Consider the following 18,942-nt stretch of genomic DNA (forward strand, 5'->3'; position numbering starts at 1 on the left):
AGACCTGACCCTTGGCCAGTACTCTTTGTCTAAAATTTTGAAAAATATGAGCCAGTATGAGCCATTTATTACCTGTAATGGGGCAGCGGATTTCCTTTGGCTTTGCAGTTGATGAATATCTTGGGGTCTTCAGTGCTCAGCGGAAAAACACTGTCACTAGGCTCTTGGGTGAAAACAGGTCCATATTGAATAATTCTCTCTGCAAAAATGCAACACCAGGTCCATGTTGGCATATTCAGAAAAAAAAAAAATAAAAAATCATGTTTCATTATTGATACACAAAGAAGAAAAAAATAATGAAGTGGAAATTTCACCTTTTTTTCCCCTTCCGGGAAAGGGGAGCAATGGGTAACGCTATGTATATTTACAAGCTAGCACTTCAGCTAGCACTTCAGATTAGCAGACCATGAGAGATATATAAAAGCAGTTATTTGTTGGATCTCTCCAACGCAAAATAATTCCATCTATCCTACGCACAAAACACATGCCAGAGGCAAGTTCATTGCCTTCAAAGTCTCAATAACAGTTGAACTGAGGTGAGGCAGCTAGCTAACTTGCTATCTTTCTCTTTTGGCTTGTGACATTATCCTTTCTTAAATATATCCATCTATCTTATATACTTTACTTACTTGGTTCAATTTAATATGATTTGTCATTATTGCATGCTTTACTACTTCAAGTATATGAACTCCCCTTTCCTTTCTCTATGCTCTTGTTCAATAGAAACTCATAAGAATATAAAAATACACTCATCTGTAGGGTCACTGATGTGGTAATTTGCCACTGTAATGCTGATAGACAGACAGACAGACAGACAGATAGATAGATAGATAGATCTGCGATCAATCAACGACCGACGTTGAGTAATACCTACTCAGCGTTACTCAAGGTCCCTTTCAAGAACCTTCAAACTAACTGTTCCTCAGTGATGGAATGAACTTTCAACCTAAATCTGGACCGCAGAACATCTTCAAGAAACAGCTAAAGACCCACCTCTTCCGTGAACACCTAACCAACCCCTAAAAAATCATCAATAAAAAAAATAAAAAAAATAAAAACTTACTCTGGCACTTACACCTCTTCTCTGCACACTTGGCTTCTTCTGGAAGTCAATTAATGGATCTTGTATGGTAGCACTACTTGTATTGTTCTCTGCTTGATATCGCTTTGCTTGAATTTTCTCATTTGTAAGTCGCTTTGGATAAAAGCGTCTGCTAAATGAATAAATGTAAATGTAGATAGATAGATAGATAGATAAATAGAGAGTGAGTTTTTAAATGATGTACATTCACCGAGTGCAGAAATATACAATTTACAAATTGATGCACATTTGTAAATTCAACACAATCTGCAACCAAAGCCTTTGTCACAGTTCAGAATATGACAGTTAAATCTCAGCATGTTTTTTCTTTGTTCATACCCCTCTTCATTTTTTAGGGATGCATCACCTGCTTGTTCTCTAAAGGAAAATTCTCTCTCTCTATCTCTTTTTTTAACAGGTCCCTAACCTTGACAAGGACAAAGTGAAATGCTCCCTCCCACATAGTCAGGCTAATAGAATGGCCTGTTTGCCTGGGGTGAGGGCCTCATGTCTCCTCATTCATTTTTTCCCTTTCCTTTGCTTCTTTTATATGTCCTTTAAATGAAGGGAATTAATGATCCATTTAGAACAGGGCCGATCATTCTGGGAAAGGCGGTTGTCTTCACTGCAGGGAGGAAGTTCTTGAGCCACATTTCCTCGAAGAGGAAGGAGTGGATTAAGAGAGTCTGTTAAGGTTTTCAATCATTCAGGTCTGTGTGCCTAGTAATAGATGGTCAAGGCCACTTGACTTGTGGTTTTATCTTGAAGACTTTTCATTGAATGAGTTTCATAATTTCTAGGGAATGGTGTGAAATTCCAGAAAAGTCTTCAAGATCTTCAAAATAATCTTCAAAATAAGGTTTGATTGTGTAGTCCATGAAGATGTATCAAGAAAGAAGTAGCCATATAGGCAATTTAAGGAACTTAATTGCAGTGTGCTCGCTACGCAATAATGCACAAACCTCCTCTTGTGAAGTGCAGAAATGGGAATTAAGCAGATCAGTGTAGAATTAAAGGCTACTGGAAAAATACTGTACCTGCGAGGTTGCATTTGAGTGACAGCAGGGTTAGGGCTGTCCATGATAATAAAATCCTCATCTTCATAATTCAAAGACACACTTTTAGTTTCATTGCCCGTCCAAAATACCTGAGTGATGTTCTGGTGTGCACGTCAGCTTCTGTTATCTGCAAAAGAGAGAGACAGGAAGAACTGAGATGCTGCAATGAAGTACAGCACTACATACACTGAAAGTCTGTTGGAAAATCTAGCAGCAAAGCTGGAGCTTGAGGAAAATCAGTAATGCATTAATAATTCATTCATCCAAATAAGCACTGGCAGAATCCCAGTCCCGCAGGCTCACAGCTGATCCACAGCAGCCGATATTTAGTGTCGACACACTACTATGATAGTCTCCAGAGACAGAGCAAGAGAGAGAGAGAGCAAAGAAACCTTGCTTTGCTTGTAGCTGTAACATCTAAATACACATCTGTTTGGCACTGTTTGGATTGTGTTAAAAGTATTAGTTCTATGCATATGGACAGCAGTACTGCCATGATAAGGAACCTACAAACTGTACAATGTGTATCTTTAAACAATATTACAAGTTGATATAATGAAAGGTGATGTCTTAGATCAAATCTGTGTTTTCTGTGAGTGATGAGCAAAATCTGTCCAAGGAATCCAGTCCATTTCAAGTACAGTGCAGTGAAAAAGTATTCTGATTTATTCTGTTTTTGTGTATATCTGTCATGTAAAGGAGATAGAGATGGCTGCAAGTGCAGTTTAAGCTTTTTATTAAGGAGAGGTAGGCAGACAAATCCAAATCAATAGGGCAAAAATGTAGTCAAAAATGGTTAGCCATAAACAGGGCAGAACAAAAATCGAAAATGTGAGGACAAAAACAGAATAAAAAAACCATGGAACGATAAACACAATGATCAAAGGCTTGGTACAGATCTGGCAGAAAAGGCCTGGGTTACGCATGTAACCCTGTTCCCTGAGAAGGGAACGAGACGTTGCGTTTGGCATAACAATATGGGAGTGCCCTTACACGCGCGCCCGGTATCTGAAGCTTGTGTAAAATCATGCCTCTATTTATAGGACTGCCATGATCAGGTGATGTGGCAATCAAGCACATCGCGTGATGTAAATATGGCACCTGTGAACCATGCTGTCAGCCTTTATTATCTGAAGCAAAGATGCAATTCACAGGCCTGCCCTGGTATGACAAATCTAGGCAATGTCTTGTTCCCTTCTCAGGGAACAGGTTTACTTGCGTAACCCAGACGTTCCCTTTCAAAGGGAACTCGATGTTGCATTTAGCATAACATTATGGGAACGAGAATATCCACTCCGTCATACCGAGGGTACGGCCTGTTCAAAAAGACCCAAGCCTCTGGTCACTGCAAGACACTCGAGCCCGGGGTGGAATGAATATCCAGGCTGTAATAACGAACGAATGTGTGTGGCGTAGACCACCCTGCAGCAGCACACACATCCTGTAAGGATACCCCTTTGGACAAAGCCTTCGAAGAGGCGACTGCCCTAGTGGAACGAGCCCTTATGCCCAGAGGCATAGCGAGACCGCGTGCCTCATAAGCGATAAAGATTGCTTCCAATATCCAATTAAAGATGCGCTGCTTTGACACGGCATCACCTCTACTGTTGCCGCCAAAGCAGACCAGCAGCTGCTCCGACTTACGCCACTGGCTGGAGCGGTGGACGTAAGTACAGAGAGCCCTTACTGGACACAGTCGGTGCATCCTCTCTTATTCTGGTGTGAGGAACCGAGGAGGGCAGGAAGCCTGCAACATCAGGGGAACACCAGGCTAGGGGAAATCTGTGACAGAGTCGCCCCCAAGGGAGCCAAAAAACACTACCCCCGGCAGTCCTGGCCCTCTGGGCAAAATGTACACACAGTCCTCCAGGTCCCGAGGCAGGCATTGTCCATAAAATAGCTGGTTCCTGGAGGAGCCGAGAAGCAGACATGAGGCTGGGGCAGACTCACCGTGGTAGTGAGGGGGGAATAAGGCTTGGGAGGTCGTGTTGTCAGCCTCAGGTGTGAGCTGTTCTTGTTTGTATGTAAGTAAAGAAAGCAGCATTATTATTTATGCTGTTTTCTTTACAGCACCTCCATCGAAAGCCCAGATAAAACTGCTACAGTCCACATTCCACCGGAATACCAGGACCTCAGGGCTAGTGGATTACCACCTCATCAGCCCTATGACTGTGCCATAGATCTGCTTCCAGGAACTACGCCACCCCGAGGAAGGGTGTATACATTGTCACAGACTGAGCAGAGAGCTCAGTGAGTACATTCAGGAGGCACTGCAGCAGGGTTACATAAGACCTTCTAGGTCCCCTGCCTCCAATTTTTCTTTGTGGACAAGAAGGGAGGAGGGCTCAGGCCAGGCATTGACTACAGGGGTCTTAATCAGTGTTGTATCAAGAATCGCTACCCTCTCCTTTTAGTACCAGTTGCCCTCGAACAACTCCATGCTGCCAACATCTTCACAAAACTGGACCTCCGCAGCGCATACAACTTGGTCCAGATCAGAGAGGGAGATGAGTGGAAGATGGGGTTCAATACCACCTCAGGCCACTATGAGTATCTGGTAATGCCGTATGGGCTCTCTAGTACCCCCTCAGTATTTCAATGCCTAATAAATGACATCCTAAGGGTCATGCTGGGACGTACCGTTATCACCTACATCGACGGCATCCTGATTTATTCCAGTTCACTGGAGGAACATGTCCACCATGTCCACCATGTACGACAGGTACTGCACAGACTACTCAAGCACCAGCTTTACGTAAAGGCCGAGAAATGTGAATTCCACAAGGACACCATCTCATTTCTGGGATACATCATCAGTCCTGAGGGGATCACCATGGACCAAGATAAAGTGCAGGCTGTGGTAGAATGGCCTACTCTATCAACTGTTAAGGGGCTACAGAGATTCCTGGGGTTTACAAACTTTTACAGGCGGTTCATCAGGAATTTTAGCTCCATAGAGCACCCGTTGACATCCCTGCTGGGAGGAAAGCCAAGACGCCTGTCCCAGAATCCAGCTGCGCAAGCGGCACTAGAGCAACTGAAAAAGGCATTCACAACCGCCCCCATCATCACACACCCAGACCCGTCCAAGCCGTTCGTGGTGGAGGTTGATGCGTCCGAGACTGGTGTAGGAGCCATCCTATCACAACGTTTCGGAGAGAGGCCGAAGCTGCATCCGGTGGCCTTCTTCTCCCGGAAACTGTCACCAGCAGAGCGAAATTATGATGTGGGCAATAGAGAACTCTTGGCCGTTAAGCTAGCCCTGGAGGAGTGGCGGCACTGGCTGGAGGGGGCAAAACACACCCCTTCATCATATTCACAGATCATAAAATCCTAGAGTACCTGCGGACCGCCAAGCGTTTATCACCTCGTCAAGCCTGCTGGTCACTATTCTTTGCAAGGTTCCAATTCACCCTGTCATACAGACCCGGGTCCAAGAACCCACTCATTGTGCGCCCAGTGTAAGGTCCCACGGACATTACCGGCCGACAATCTCAAGCCCCTACGCTTACCAGAACGGCCCTGATCCCACATCTCCATTGAGTTTGCCACAGACTTACCAGAATCCCAGGGTAACACGACCATTCTGGTGGCGGTGGACCGATTTTCCAAGTCCGTAGGGTTCATTCCACTCCACGCCCTCCCCACCGCCTTCATGACAACAAATTACTCTTTCAGCACGTGTTCAGGTACTTCGGTATCCCAGAGGAGATGGTCAGTGATCGGGGACCCCAATTCATGTCCAGGGTATGGTCCAGCTTCATGGAGAAGATGGGGATCACTGTCAACCTCACATCTGGTTACCACCCACAAGGGAACGGACAAGTGGAGCGAGTTATCCAGGAGATTGGCCGATTCCTTAGGACATTCTGTGCCTCAAGCCCTGAGGACTGGAGCAGATTCCTCCCATGGGCCGAATACACACAGAATTCGCTGCATCACTCAGCCACCAGGCTCACACCGTTCCAATGTGTGGTAGGCTACCAGCCTCCTTTTATAGCTTCCTCCTTTCATGTGTCATGACTCAAGCCTGTTATCACGGGACCTCTAGCCATGGATGTAGCCTCTGGCCCGTATCCCTCCCAATCGACCAAATACTCCAGCTTACCCCTCTTGTCCCACTTGAGATTGAAGGGCAGCCCGCCTACCTCATCAAGGATATCCTAAACTCGCGGTGCAGAGGGGTAAGCTGGAGTATTTGGTTGATTGGGAGGGATACGGGCCAGAGGAATAGTGCTGGGTGCCGGCGCAGGACATTCTGAACCCGCAGCTTTGTACAGACTTCCACGCATCACACCCTGAACATCCAGGACCCCGACCCTGAGGGAGACCCAGAAAGGACTCTACTCCCGGAGTGAGCCCTTTGGGGGGGGGATCTGTCATATCACAGCCAAGCCAAGACTCAGTTTCCCAGGAGACACAGCTGACTACAAACATGGCCGCTGAGAACTACACTTCCCACACACACATGAGCTCACCTTCCATGGAGTTCTAATCGCACACAGCTGCTTCCAATCACACACACACTCTCATTACAGCATTTAAGAGACTTTGGAAACAAACAGACTTTGTGAAGTAATACGTTCAGTAGACTTGCTCTCTGCCGTTTTGCCAACCTGTGTTCTAGTGAGTTTTGCCTTAGTGTATTTTGACCCGTGTTTCCGTACCCGACCTCGTTTTCTGCCTCGCCTCGTTTTGTTTGTTTGCCTGATCGCCTGACCCCTGCCTGTTTTCTCGACTACGAACTTTGTCTCACCCTTTAGATTAATCTGCCTGGACTCTGTCACCTGCAACTGCTTCCGTTGCCAGCCATGGTGCGTGACATAAATGCATTTGAAATCATCTGAGAGATTTCCACAAACTCAAAAATATTTCATGAGGGATCTATGTATACAGGTATACAAGTATTTGTCTGTTTCCAAATGAGAAGAATCATGTTCCAAGAGGATTTGAAATCCATGATGACTTCTTCACCATACTTGCCTGTCACACTCACTCATCCAAATTCTCTTTCAATACTTTTAATGCTCTGGATTCTTTCAACTAAAAAACATTACTTCAGTTCTATATCTATGTCTCATTTTGGAAAAGTGGCAATCAAAGGCTATAAATGTAAATGGATTTGTTGAAGTAGATGTGTCAAGGGCATGACATATGCTTTTATTCTAGGGGGAATATTTGCTTCACATTTGCTTCATTTCTCATAAACGTAAATGTGCCCACTTACAAATTAAATGCATTTAACTGGTTTGGGACTGATCTTTAGTAAGGAGTCTGTGCAGGACTCAGTGCCAATTTACAGAGGTTAATCAACAGTATCTTGTTGATTGCAGCAGGGCTTGATTTTCTCCTGTTCCTCTAATAGTCTTTCACTTCCCCTGTGTCATCCATATCTCTAACTATTTAAGATAACAAAAGACAAGATGTTTCTTATCCCTTGATTTGCTAAAGCCTTGCAACAAGCTTTAATCATTTTCTAGTACTGTAGGAAAGAGTTCCATATGTGCGGGATCTTAATGAACAAATTGAACAGAATTGTTTTCCTTCTCTTTCTGTTTTCTTGTTTTTTGAAATCCTGGACTGTTTTTTTCCAGGAATTTTAAGTTTTCTTTTTCTCCTGCCAAATTATTTATTGGTAACTGAGCCATGGGCAACACATCCTCTGACCCTTAGCCATGCCCCGTCAATGAACTGTAAACTGTGGCATGTCAGCCAACATGATTATGTGAACTGCAAAGATTACTCAGTAGCAGATATTACTAGGTGTGTGCATTGTCAATAGTAATGTCATTTGTTTCTTCCATTATCATCTAGTTAAGTAAGCGATTGATCAATTCCAATTGGGTAGCAAACAAGTTAAAAAAGTAACCAATACCTCATATCTATATATACGGTACATTATACTGTGTATACGTTTCCAATTTATATTGTTGCCCAAAACGATAATCAATCATATATTACTAATGGTTAATAATGGTTACATTAACCTGTCTTCTGAGTGAGCATTTGTTAGACAGCATGTAATGTAACTAAATACTGATATTCGGCATGGTCTCATTTTCCGTAGGTGCTTGTCTGTACTGTAAATGATTTTGGTCTGACCCTATTAGCTGCTGTTTTTAAAATGTTTTACATCAACTTCTATCTAATAAGATTTCATTCTCTCTTGACCTGAGCATCCAAGTTCTCTCCTCACTATATCAACACTCTGTGAATTGATCTTCATTTTCACTAAGCTTCTCGGGGAACATGCAATCACTGGCTAGAAAATGAAAAGAACTGACCAGGAGAGAGAGAAAAACGAGCGCAGATAGGAGGAACAGATTAAATCAGATGAGACTGATTATGTTTTGGTATTATCTGCTCAGAGGGACCACAAGCGCTGACCTTCAATCCCTTTGTCATTTCAGCCAATTTTATTGATTTGGGGTTCTTTTTTAACCTTGTGCTTCTTTTTTATTATCGTTCTGACCCACCATGCCACTATGAGTCTCAATCAAGTCAATAACTGGATATTTGGTTCATGTCCTTAGGAAACACAAAAAATGAGACATATAGTCATGCATGCAGTTGAAATGGATGCTGAAACAGTAGGAATGAGGAACTTCTTCTGACCTCTAGGTAGAGTGCTTGAGAATTACTACATTTATCTGTTTTATTTCATTAGATATTGTCACATGATTTGTGACAAACTGATCCTAGGGGACCACCAGATATTCCACATTTTTTCTCTCTCAGATTTAAGCACTCATAACAAAACAAAAACACTTCACACCTGATAAATATGTGTACTGGGTATTGGTCAATAATGTGGACTATTTTGGGTAGGCATGTCAAACCCAAATTCTACCTGGACTACATTAGTGGCAAACTGGCAAGTGAGCGTGTGCCATAGTTTCTGCTTGTGCTTGTCCCACAGAAATTGGATGCCATTTTCTGGAGGACATTTTATTGCCTATTGTCCAAACGTTACCTACATTGGACTCTTCACATTTCCTATAAAACAAACAAACAAAAAAATTAAGAAAATTGACAATCTATTGACAAACTATGACAATCATCTACTTTTTCGATGGACATCCAAAGTCTATATATAGTCATACCTAATGAAGATGGATTGAAAGGTCTAAAATATTTTTGATGTGTGACTAAAAGGTTCAACCAATGATACTGTATTAATGTTATCAGAACTTGTGTTCATGCTTAACTGTTAAACTGTATGGGCACTTCATTAGAACCTTACTATGGTGATTTTTGGTTGAACAAAAAAAATTCTTAAAAACATTTCACTGGGACCGACACTATTCCTTAGGTACTTTGATTATTTTCCCATTGGTACTTTGATGGATTTTTTAAAAAATTGCTACCTGCACACTTAGAGATCTTCTGATGTGCATTCTCCATATTTCACAAAGCCCTTGAGCATACATGGAGTATTGCACTCCCTGGCTTGAGCATAACCTTTTGCGTGTCAGTGAAAACAGAAGATTTTCCATCATTCATTCTAAACCAACAGACCCTGATTACTACTTGTAGTACAACACGTCTTATCTCAAGCCCCACAGACATTCCACTTCTTATTTTCAGCTAATGTGACAAAAACCTTTGCAGTGAGAATGAAGTTTCTCCAAATGATTGAAGAATAACTTCCTCCAAAAAATGAGAAAAGGTGTGACTATTTTTTATAATCGTGGATTCAATAAGAAAGTCATAGATCATGCCATGGCTCATAATATCAGAATTCAGAGAAAAGATGTGCTGACCACTACATAATCCACCATTTGGTCAGAGAGAATTCCTTTGGTGCTCACTCATCATTCCACTAGTTACACAGTGGCTGAAATTACAGAATACTACAATTACAGTATACAGTATACTTAAAAATTTTAAAAAGAAAGAAAAATCTTGTGGGATGATACTGAGATTGCTTTCATTTTTAAGGAACCTCCAATCATTTCCTGCAGACTGGACAAAAAATGTCAAAGACATCATAAACCATTTTGAATATCTACTGTATTGGTTTCACCTCCTAAGTATTTTCACAGCTGATGAAGGACATTTGTCCAAAATTTCCTGTTTCCTGTTCAATCAAATGGTCATTTAGAACTGTTAATTGTTTGGTGACTAACGATAATTATATACAGTACATTAATTCCATGCTCAGTTGAACAGCTATGCAGTACTTATTTATGCAGGTTGATATTAAAGTTCAATATTAAAAACAAAAGATTTACAGATTTTATACTGTTTTTGCTGTTGAAATTGTTGTGTGATTTATGAACTATTATTAATAATAATGAACAATAATGATGGGAAAATATATTTAACAGAAAATTATTGTTTGCCACCAAATAGCTAGCATTAAATACTAAAGGGCCATTTCATTGAAAAGAGTGGCCTCTGACTTTCGCACAGGACTGCACATACTGTACATAAACGTATGCAGCTCTGTACACAGCATGCAATAGTTTTCAGCACAGAACAGCTCAAACTATGAAAGCATAATACTTTTGTTTGTCGAGAAATATGGTATATGGTACAGTCACAATCAAAATTATTCAACCCCCATTGCAAATCAGGTTTACTGTCAAAATTTACAGACTTTCAGGTGTTTGCAATGAACCAATCAAACAAAAGCAACTGAAATAGTTCAACACAACGAATGCTTCAGGTGGTTTCCCCAAATTCAACTGAAAATGCAACTTATAATGATTTCTCCAGTTTCAAATTTATTCACCCCCTTCATGGCAAGCATCTTTAGTACTTAGTAGAGCACCCTTTTGCTGTTATGACCTGCTGCAAACGAGATGCATAGCTTCTGGCAGCATTCCTGAAAAATGTTAGTCCATTCCTCATGAGCAATGGCCTCCAGTTCAGTAATATTCTTGGGTTTGTGTGCTGCAACCGCCTTCTTCAAATCCCACCAGAGATTTTCTAGGGGTTTCAAGTCAGGAGACTGTGATGGCCCTGTAGAGCCAAGATAGCAGGCAGTGTTTGGCACACAGCTGTTGAGTTTGACATGGTTTGAGGGACCCTTAAAACATTTACATTTAATATTAATAAAACCTTTCATAACATATATATATATATATATATATATATATATATATATATATATATATATATATATATATAAAATCACAAAAGGTCGATCATCCACTGGCAGAATTCGTTGCACAGGAAGCACACTATACTGATACAAATGAGAACTACAGGATTACAGTTACGCCATAGTGAATTTTGTGGGCTCAAGTTCTTAAAATTAAAACTATAATATTTGGGCATTTGAGCTTTTGGACCCTTAACCCTCAAGAAATGCAACACAGAGGGGTTATTTCTACACATCTTAAAGCATATAGCTCTAATTCTTATGAACCATTCTTTGGCCTCAGGCAAAATATGTCAAAACTGAAATGGCAACTTTGTAAAACTGAAATGGCAACTTAATGCCCGTGTGTCTAAAATGACTTTTGGCATTACTGTGAATGTACTTCGCATGGTTGGGAAAAATTACTAATTTCTGTTCTGTGTGACAAAATGATGTCACAAAAAAAATGGTAAGAATTCCAAAATTTTGCATAAGCTTGCATTACTCTTACAGTTGACTTTGCTACAGTTCACTTTAGTTTATAATTTGATACTGCTTATGGAGTTCTCACAAATTTTAAACTCCAGGTACTGTTAAAAACATGTGCAGTAGATAATACTTAATAGAAGTATTTTAATATTCATGCAAATTTTAATAGATAGCCAGTGTAATGAAAATATAAAAAGAACCAATGTCAATATGATCCAGTATCCTAAAGCATTCTGGCAGCTGTGCACTGAAGAAGCTTTTTTAAAAGAGTTGTTATTTCAACTATCCAGTAAAGCATAATAATCTAACATCAGTTATGATTGTATGCATCACTGTAAAGAAATTGTATTCATCTTCATTTTCATTATTAATGTGTATATCCAGAGAGATGTGTCTGTCCCATCCAACATGGACAGTTCACTACCAAGCGGTCAGAGGGGACCCTCCCACATATTTTTTAACTACTTCTTTATTTATCTCACTTATTTCCTGTTTTCAGTTTCTCTCTTGATTAATCCATCTACATAAGTTCTGTGTTATCTCCCATTAGTTGCTTAGCATCTGTTGTTTTGACAGACTGTTGTTTTTGTGACGTCTTATGTGGCAAGTCATTTTCTTGTTTTGGTACATTGTTTTCAATTTGCTCAGTTAATGCATCTTGCTGTGACTTTGTTTGTTTTGTTTGTGTTTCATTTAATAAAGAATATGCTGCATTTGCTGCCTCCAAATTGTTAGTGTCAGTAGTAAAACTTGTTCACAACTTCTCTGAGTGTGATCGAGATACTGCAATGGACAGGATTTCTTTACGTCCCTGAAATAACACTGTTAACCAGACACACTAATGGGTTTTCTGATAGGGAAAGAAATTGCATTTCAGTTCATAAAGAGAGCCCAACTGTATACTTCTTAAACCCATTGCAACATTAACCTGCATTTGACTTGCATATTGGCATTCTTTTAGTTTGTATGTGTATCTCAGCTAAACACTGCAATAGGCTAGATAGCTACCAGTTAGACCTGTAAAATTATTGTATTTTTATTTGCTGTTGGACTTTCTGAATTAATTACTCATAACTGACTGAAATTTTGGTGTGGTTCATTTGATTAGTCTGACTACAAAGCAGTTTTTAGGTTTATAATTCCCTAATGGTAAAGAAAACTGTTTTCTGCATGCTAAAATGCAATAGAGTACCAAAACAAATCCTACAGTAGTCCTAAATTGGCTTAATGAGACAATTAATCATGATTTCAATTATTATTACAAAGCAGTCCTACCAATGGAAAGTATTAAGAATCTTCAGTGAGTGTTCAGAAAGGTCCAGCGTGAATATGTTCAATAAATGAATACATTTGTAAAATATCCATGGACTGAATTTCAGAGCTACACAATGCTTAACTACCTGCAAAGCACCACACTTTTTGCTTAAACGGTCACCTGTAGCTAAATTTGGTTAATGGTTAATGTTTTTAACAAATAACACATTTGCTCTATAATCATTAACTAAAAGTAGCTTTTTGGAAGCTGCTGTGTCTGTTAGGAAGAGGCTGCCAATTCTGCATTACAAAAGACCCCCATTGTTTAATAAAACAAACCCAAAAATGCCAGATTTAAAATACAGTGGGAGGAATAAGTATTGGACGAGTCAACAGATTTTTCAGTAAATACATTTCCAATGAGGGTATTCACATGAAAATTCACTGCTGAAGAGGACCAAAAAAAGAACCGGGTTCTCTTTTGAGTCCACAATATTTTGAACACCAAAAGGACTGAGCTCACTTTCGGCTGGTTCCCTTTCTGGTTCACTTAAGTGAACTGGGTTTGGTTCTTTTAAAACAAACTATATGTGAAAACACCCTTAAAGACAATATGTTTAGAAGAATGGTCCAAAATCACACCTGAATACCGCGGCCGATTAATTTCTTCATACAGGAAGCGTCTTGAAGCTGTCTTTAGAAACAAAGGCTTCTCCACAAAGTATTAGATACATTTCATGCCCAATACTTTGTTCCTGTGTCATTCCAGTTTATTACACATAACTTTATTTATGGACTTTAATGTTGTGAATTCTTTATATTTCCAGATTTCTTGAGTTAATACTGATGTCTGGTGAAAATTCCATGTGAATTCATTGGAAATATATTTACTGAAAAGAATGCTGACACATCCAATACTTATTCCCCCACTGTATGTCCCACCAAACACTGTACACTTATTTAACAATCCAACACATACATCATGACTAGTAATGTCAAATGCATAATAATAAGACCATGCAATACTTTTTTTTTTTTTTAAATGTACCAATAATTACTTAGACTTTTAGATACAGTATATTACCATAAATAAAACACACTTACAAGAATGAATAGGAGAAATCCCGTATTCAAAACAGTATATCATCCATTTACTGGGTGCCATTTTTACTGTATCTTTTCTAACATAGCTAACATACATATATACAGCATTACTGATAATATGATCATGAGACCACCTTACATGGTGGCTAATGCGTGCTGAAAAAATTTTGGTGTGTGTTGAGTGTTTCCATGGCAATGTACCCATGTTTCCATGTTATCAATGGCAGATCCTTTCTGCCTCTGGATGGAGCTCAAATCTTCTCTAATTCCAGACTGCTGGGACTACGGCTGCTCCTAACGCCATACAGACTTCATATAAATCCATAATGAACTTTTTCACACTATCTGTTGTTACCCAGATGAGGATGGGTTCCCTTCTGAGTCGGGTTCCTCTCAAGGTTTCTTCCTCTTAAAACATCTTAGGGAGTTTTTCCTTGCCACCGTCGCCACTCAGTACTTGCTCAGTTGGGATAAATTCGCACCTTTAATATCTGTATACCATGTTGATATTTCTGTAAAGCTGCTTTGAGACAATGTCTATTGTAAAAAGCGCTATACAAATAAAATAAAATTGAAAAAATTGAAATTGAAATCAATGTACGTTTATGATGATCTCTGGCTCAGTTTAATATACACACACATTCACACACTACGGACAATTTGGTAATGCCAGTTAGCCTACAACATGTCTTTGGACTGAGGGAGGAAGTCAGAGAACCCAAAGGAAACCCCGAGGAACAAGGAGAACATGCAAACGCAGGGCTGAGGCATTTGCAGGGCGGAGGCAGAAGTCGAACCCCCAACCCTGGAGGAGTGAGTAAAACGTGCAAGAAGATATATTTATAAAATATTTTGTAAATGCAAAAAAAAATTAGAATAATTAATGCTTGGTAACTTAATATGCAAACTGATTTTAACACAGAACACCTCTGCATCTTTTGCAAGTTCATTATATACAATATGTAATTTTACAAAATGTTGTGTGTGTCCAGGCATTTCAATAAAACTCATTCATATAGCCATAGAAACAGAATACTATCCACAGCCAATTATACAAAAATTCAAAAAAAAAAAAAAAAACACTGCGTATGTGACAGTTCTGTGGGTGAAAACGCCTTGTTGATAAGAGAGGTCAGAGGAAATTGGCCAAATTAGTTTGAGCTGCCAGCAATGATACAGTAGCTCATATAATCATTCTTTATAACTCTGGTAAGCAGAAAAGCAACTCGACATGCACAAAACTTCGAACCTTGAGGTGGATGAGCTACAACAGCAGAAGACCACATCAGGTGCCACTCCTGTCAGTCAAGAATAGGAATCTGAGGCTATCATGAGCACAGGCTCATCAAAACGGGACAGCTGAAGATTAGAAGAAAAAAAAATCATCTGCTCCAGTTTCAGTGAGTCTTTTACTATTATAGTGGAGAGTGAGTATACAGCATAACTGCATGACATTTTAAATGTTTCTGATTTTGAATAAGGGCCAAATGTTCTGTACCCAATATCAATCTGTAATCTATAAGAGTGTAATCATGGCTGCAATCCAAGAGAGAAAATTAGCTGTGCTGTCTGGGTGGAAGAGATGGCATTACTCCCTCTTCTGTTAATCAGAGAAACTCTAGCTAGTTGTGAGCATCTGTGAGCTCATGACTGCTGAATAGGGTAGTTAGTGCTGTCCTCTAAGTCTGTTATGTTGCCCTGTAATGAAGCATGAGCAGCAGTTCAAAAAGCTGGTGGCTAGCTTCCTGTGTCTTGGAGGAAGCACATGCTAGCTTTCACCCTCTCCAGCTGGTAGCTGTTGTGTGATAGCAGTGAACTATCTAATGGGTGAGAATTGGCAGATGAACAAATTGGGAGAAAACTAGGATTAAAAAAACATTAGGAGGCACCAGAAAGATGTTCCCACCAAAGTTGAAACAAAACTTACTGTACATGTATGATCTGAACAGGATGACTAGAAATGCAGTTTATCGCACAAAAATTAAAAACAATTATCTATACTAACATATGTATTTATTGTACTGTGCTACACGTCATTCCACTGAAATTGTACTTTTTTTACTGTATGGTACTGTGTTATTTACATGAATTGTCATCATTGTCATCCAAAATTCTGAATACAAAAAACAGAGGCTTTAGTGCATCTGTTTCCAGTCTGATATGGAATGATAATATGCATCAAATGTGGTGCCAACTTGCCAGTGCCGAATTATCTGTGACAAGAAAGTGGTGCTCTGTTTTTAATGATTCATGGGGTTCCAGGCATCCTCTGGGAGGGACAGCATTCAGCGAATAATAATAATAATAATAATAATAATAATAATAATAATAATAAAAGTAGTTGATCACGATCCCTCTGTGATTAATTTATATACCAGGGAAAAATACAATGGTAATAATTCTTTGGCCCAGAGAACAGTGGTCGCAGGTGGTAGAAATACTGAGCGGGATGAAGCCTGGCTAATGGTGCCTGCAAGGGAAGTGATATGTCACGAATAATCTCTAATAATATCAGGACATAAATAATGTGCACCCTTCCCCCTTCCTTTTCCACAGATGAACAGATTTCACTGCTATCTTTATGAAAGTGGTTGAAGACACTGACATTGGAATAGGTGACTATGCCAACTGAGCTGCTCAGAACTTGGGAGTGAATGGAATATCATGGTACATATACATAATCCTTTGGTCTAAATCAGAGACTGCAAAAGCCCTGTGCTTCCAGAAGTGAAGCTTACACTTCTCATCATGAGCACACTTGATGTATGTATAATTCAGGTTGTAGGAAGGGGGGGTACCACATGAATCTGACAGACTGTCTGAGTCCTGCCAGCCTGACCTTCATAAGCGCTTCTCAGCTAAGGCACAGCGCCAGAGCTTTATGCAATTCATTGCTGTCATGTCGCTGCAAAGCAGGGGACCTCAAGGCCACTTCACTGTAAGTTTAGAATCAACTAGTCTGGAGATGCCAAGATGGTTGATCATGCTTGAAATATGAACTGGTGAATCACACACAAACTGAATTAAATCTGGGTAACAGTAATTATGAAATGTCATATCCATCCAAATCATCATCATCTATACCAAAGTACATAAATCTAAACAAAATTCTAAGTTGATTACAATGTAATACATAATTAATACAAGTGCACGCTTCTTTACATAACATTACAACACAAACTTACACTGGTCTTTATATAACCTTTCTATTAAGGAGAAGGGGTTTACTAATGGTTTACTTGTGTAAAATCTTATAATCAAAAACACAAAAACAAAAACATAAGCTGATAAAAACATGGAGTTAATCACACTCTAACCTATAACATGCTATCGTAACAAGTACTTTGACTCATCTTTCATTAAAATACATAATATTGAAATAGTTTTGACCTAAATGGTTCATGCTATAATGCTGTTTCCCTTTTCTCCCCGTTTTCTTCTCTGCCAATTACTAAACACCAGCCAGCTCCCCCCAATCAGCTGACAGCTACCAATGAGAAGACGGCGAAGTTTAACACTTTCTTCTTCTGAGACAAATGAAACCAGCCAACCACATCTTTTCAAACTGCTGTTCATGCTGTGTTGCAGGACAGCATAACATAGAATAACTTGGAGGAAAGTGATATCTGCCTTCTTCTGCATACATGAGCTCACAGACACCTATGAGAGCAAGAGCAAGCTTGTGCCATCCCTCCCACCCAGAAAACTGTGAATAGCTGGGACCTCTTTGGGAATGAAATTACAATGTTCGGCAATAGGGTGGACGATTTTCTGTGGCACCATTCAGAAGCCCCTAGTTTATATTATTATAAAAACTATTATGATTAAAGGAATTACCTGACATACTGTACACATGCATTCAGTACCTCACAGGTCAATATGGTTCTTCCATGACTGAGTGTGGTAACATGCCTAACATGAGTTAGTGAATGAATGAAAGGTAGTGGACAATGCTAGCATAACCTCATTTGGCACTGGCTTTATACATTATTAGCAATGTATGTATTATTGGATAGTGCAGTCCTTTAACATTCTGCTCACATTAATACTGAGTGTCAACTGTCATTAATGCTGTAAAATCAATATGAAGCTCTTTGAAAGATTATTGAGACCTCACAGTGCCTCCATTCTACAGCAGCTAGTTGCAGAACCATAGAAACACACATGCACACACTCAGCTAGTCTCCCTTAGTCACTTTGCTTGAGGCAAACTGGAACACAGCGTTAAGCCTGTTCCCGTTAAATTGGTTCACCAGCTTGAAAACCAGGTATATTTTCATGCCCATTTTTTTCATTCTATTTTGTAATATATTTGTTCTGCTGGTATCAACTACATTTCACCTCAGTTCAGATTTTCTCGGCTACCATGTCCCTTCTTATATCAAGGTATCTGCAGGTATCAGCACTTCAAATTTAATGCTTTTTAATACCATATTCAAGACATTTCCAAAAATAAATTTCAGACCTATCACGTTACATGATACATCAGCTATACTAGATTGTGTTCATGTATATACATCCATTTCTGGGTTTAAGTAAATTATAGCAGAGTAAACCTCTATAGAGGTATATGGGAGACCATATCAAATATCCTTTATTCATTACCATTTGCTCCAACAGTGAAAGAAATAATTTCCTTTCCATGACTTTCCAAGAAAGTAAAAAAATTGAGAGAGATGGATTACGGCAGTCAGAAGAGAAAAAGATGTTGAATTTACCATCACCCCCTCAGCAGCTGTATTAGAAACCCCCTCGCAGCAGTGTTTACAAAAAAAAAAAAAAAAGTTTTTTGTAATTTAATGCCAGTTTAATATAACAAGTAGTGTTATAAATGTACATACATTTTTGAAAAGAAGAAAATATATATA

General features: G+C 39.6%; 1 protein-coding gene across 4 annotated transcripts in view; it reads right to left on the bottom strand.

The window, feature by feature from the left end:
* Positions 1-18,942, bottom strand: part of LOC128614500 (contactin-4) — a 171,483-nt gene that overhangs the window by 70,875 nt on the left and 81,666 nt on the right. For 2 of the 4 annotated variants that reach the window (XM_053635834.1, XM_053635835.1), the window contains 2 exons: positions 2,119-2,266; positions 73-199 (listed from right to left, as the gene is read on the bottom strand). In XM_053635834.1, coding sequence (XP_053491809.1) covers positions 73-199; positions 2,119-2,185 — 194 coding nt within the window. In that variant the 5' untranslated portion in view covers positions 2,186-2,266. Of the gene's footprint in view, positions 1-72; positions 1,690-2,118; positions 2,267-18,942 lie in introns of those variants that run through there. The other 2 variants (XM_053635833.1, XM_053635837.1) reach the window with 1 other exon arrangement.

This window comes from Ictalurus furcatus, chromosome 11 (genome assembly GCF_023375685.1).
Source record: "Ictalurus furcatus strain D&B chromosome 11, Billie_1.0, whole genome shotgun sequence".
NCBI lineage: Eukaryota > Metazoa > Chordata > Actinopteri > Siluriformes > Ictaluridae > Ictalurus > Ictalurus furcatus.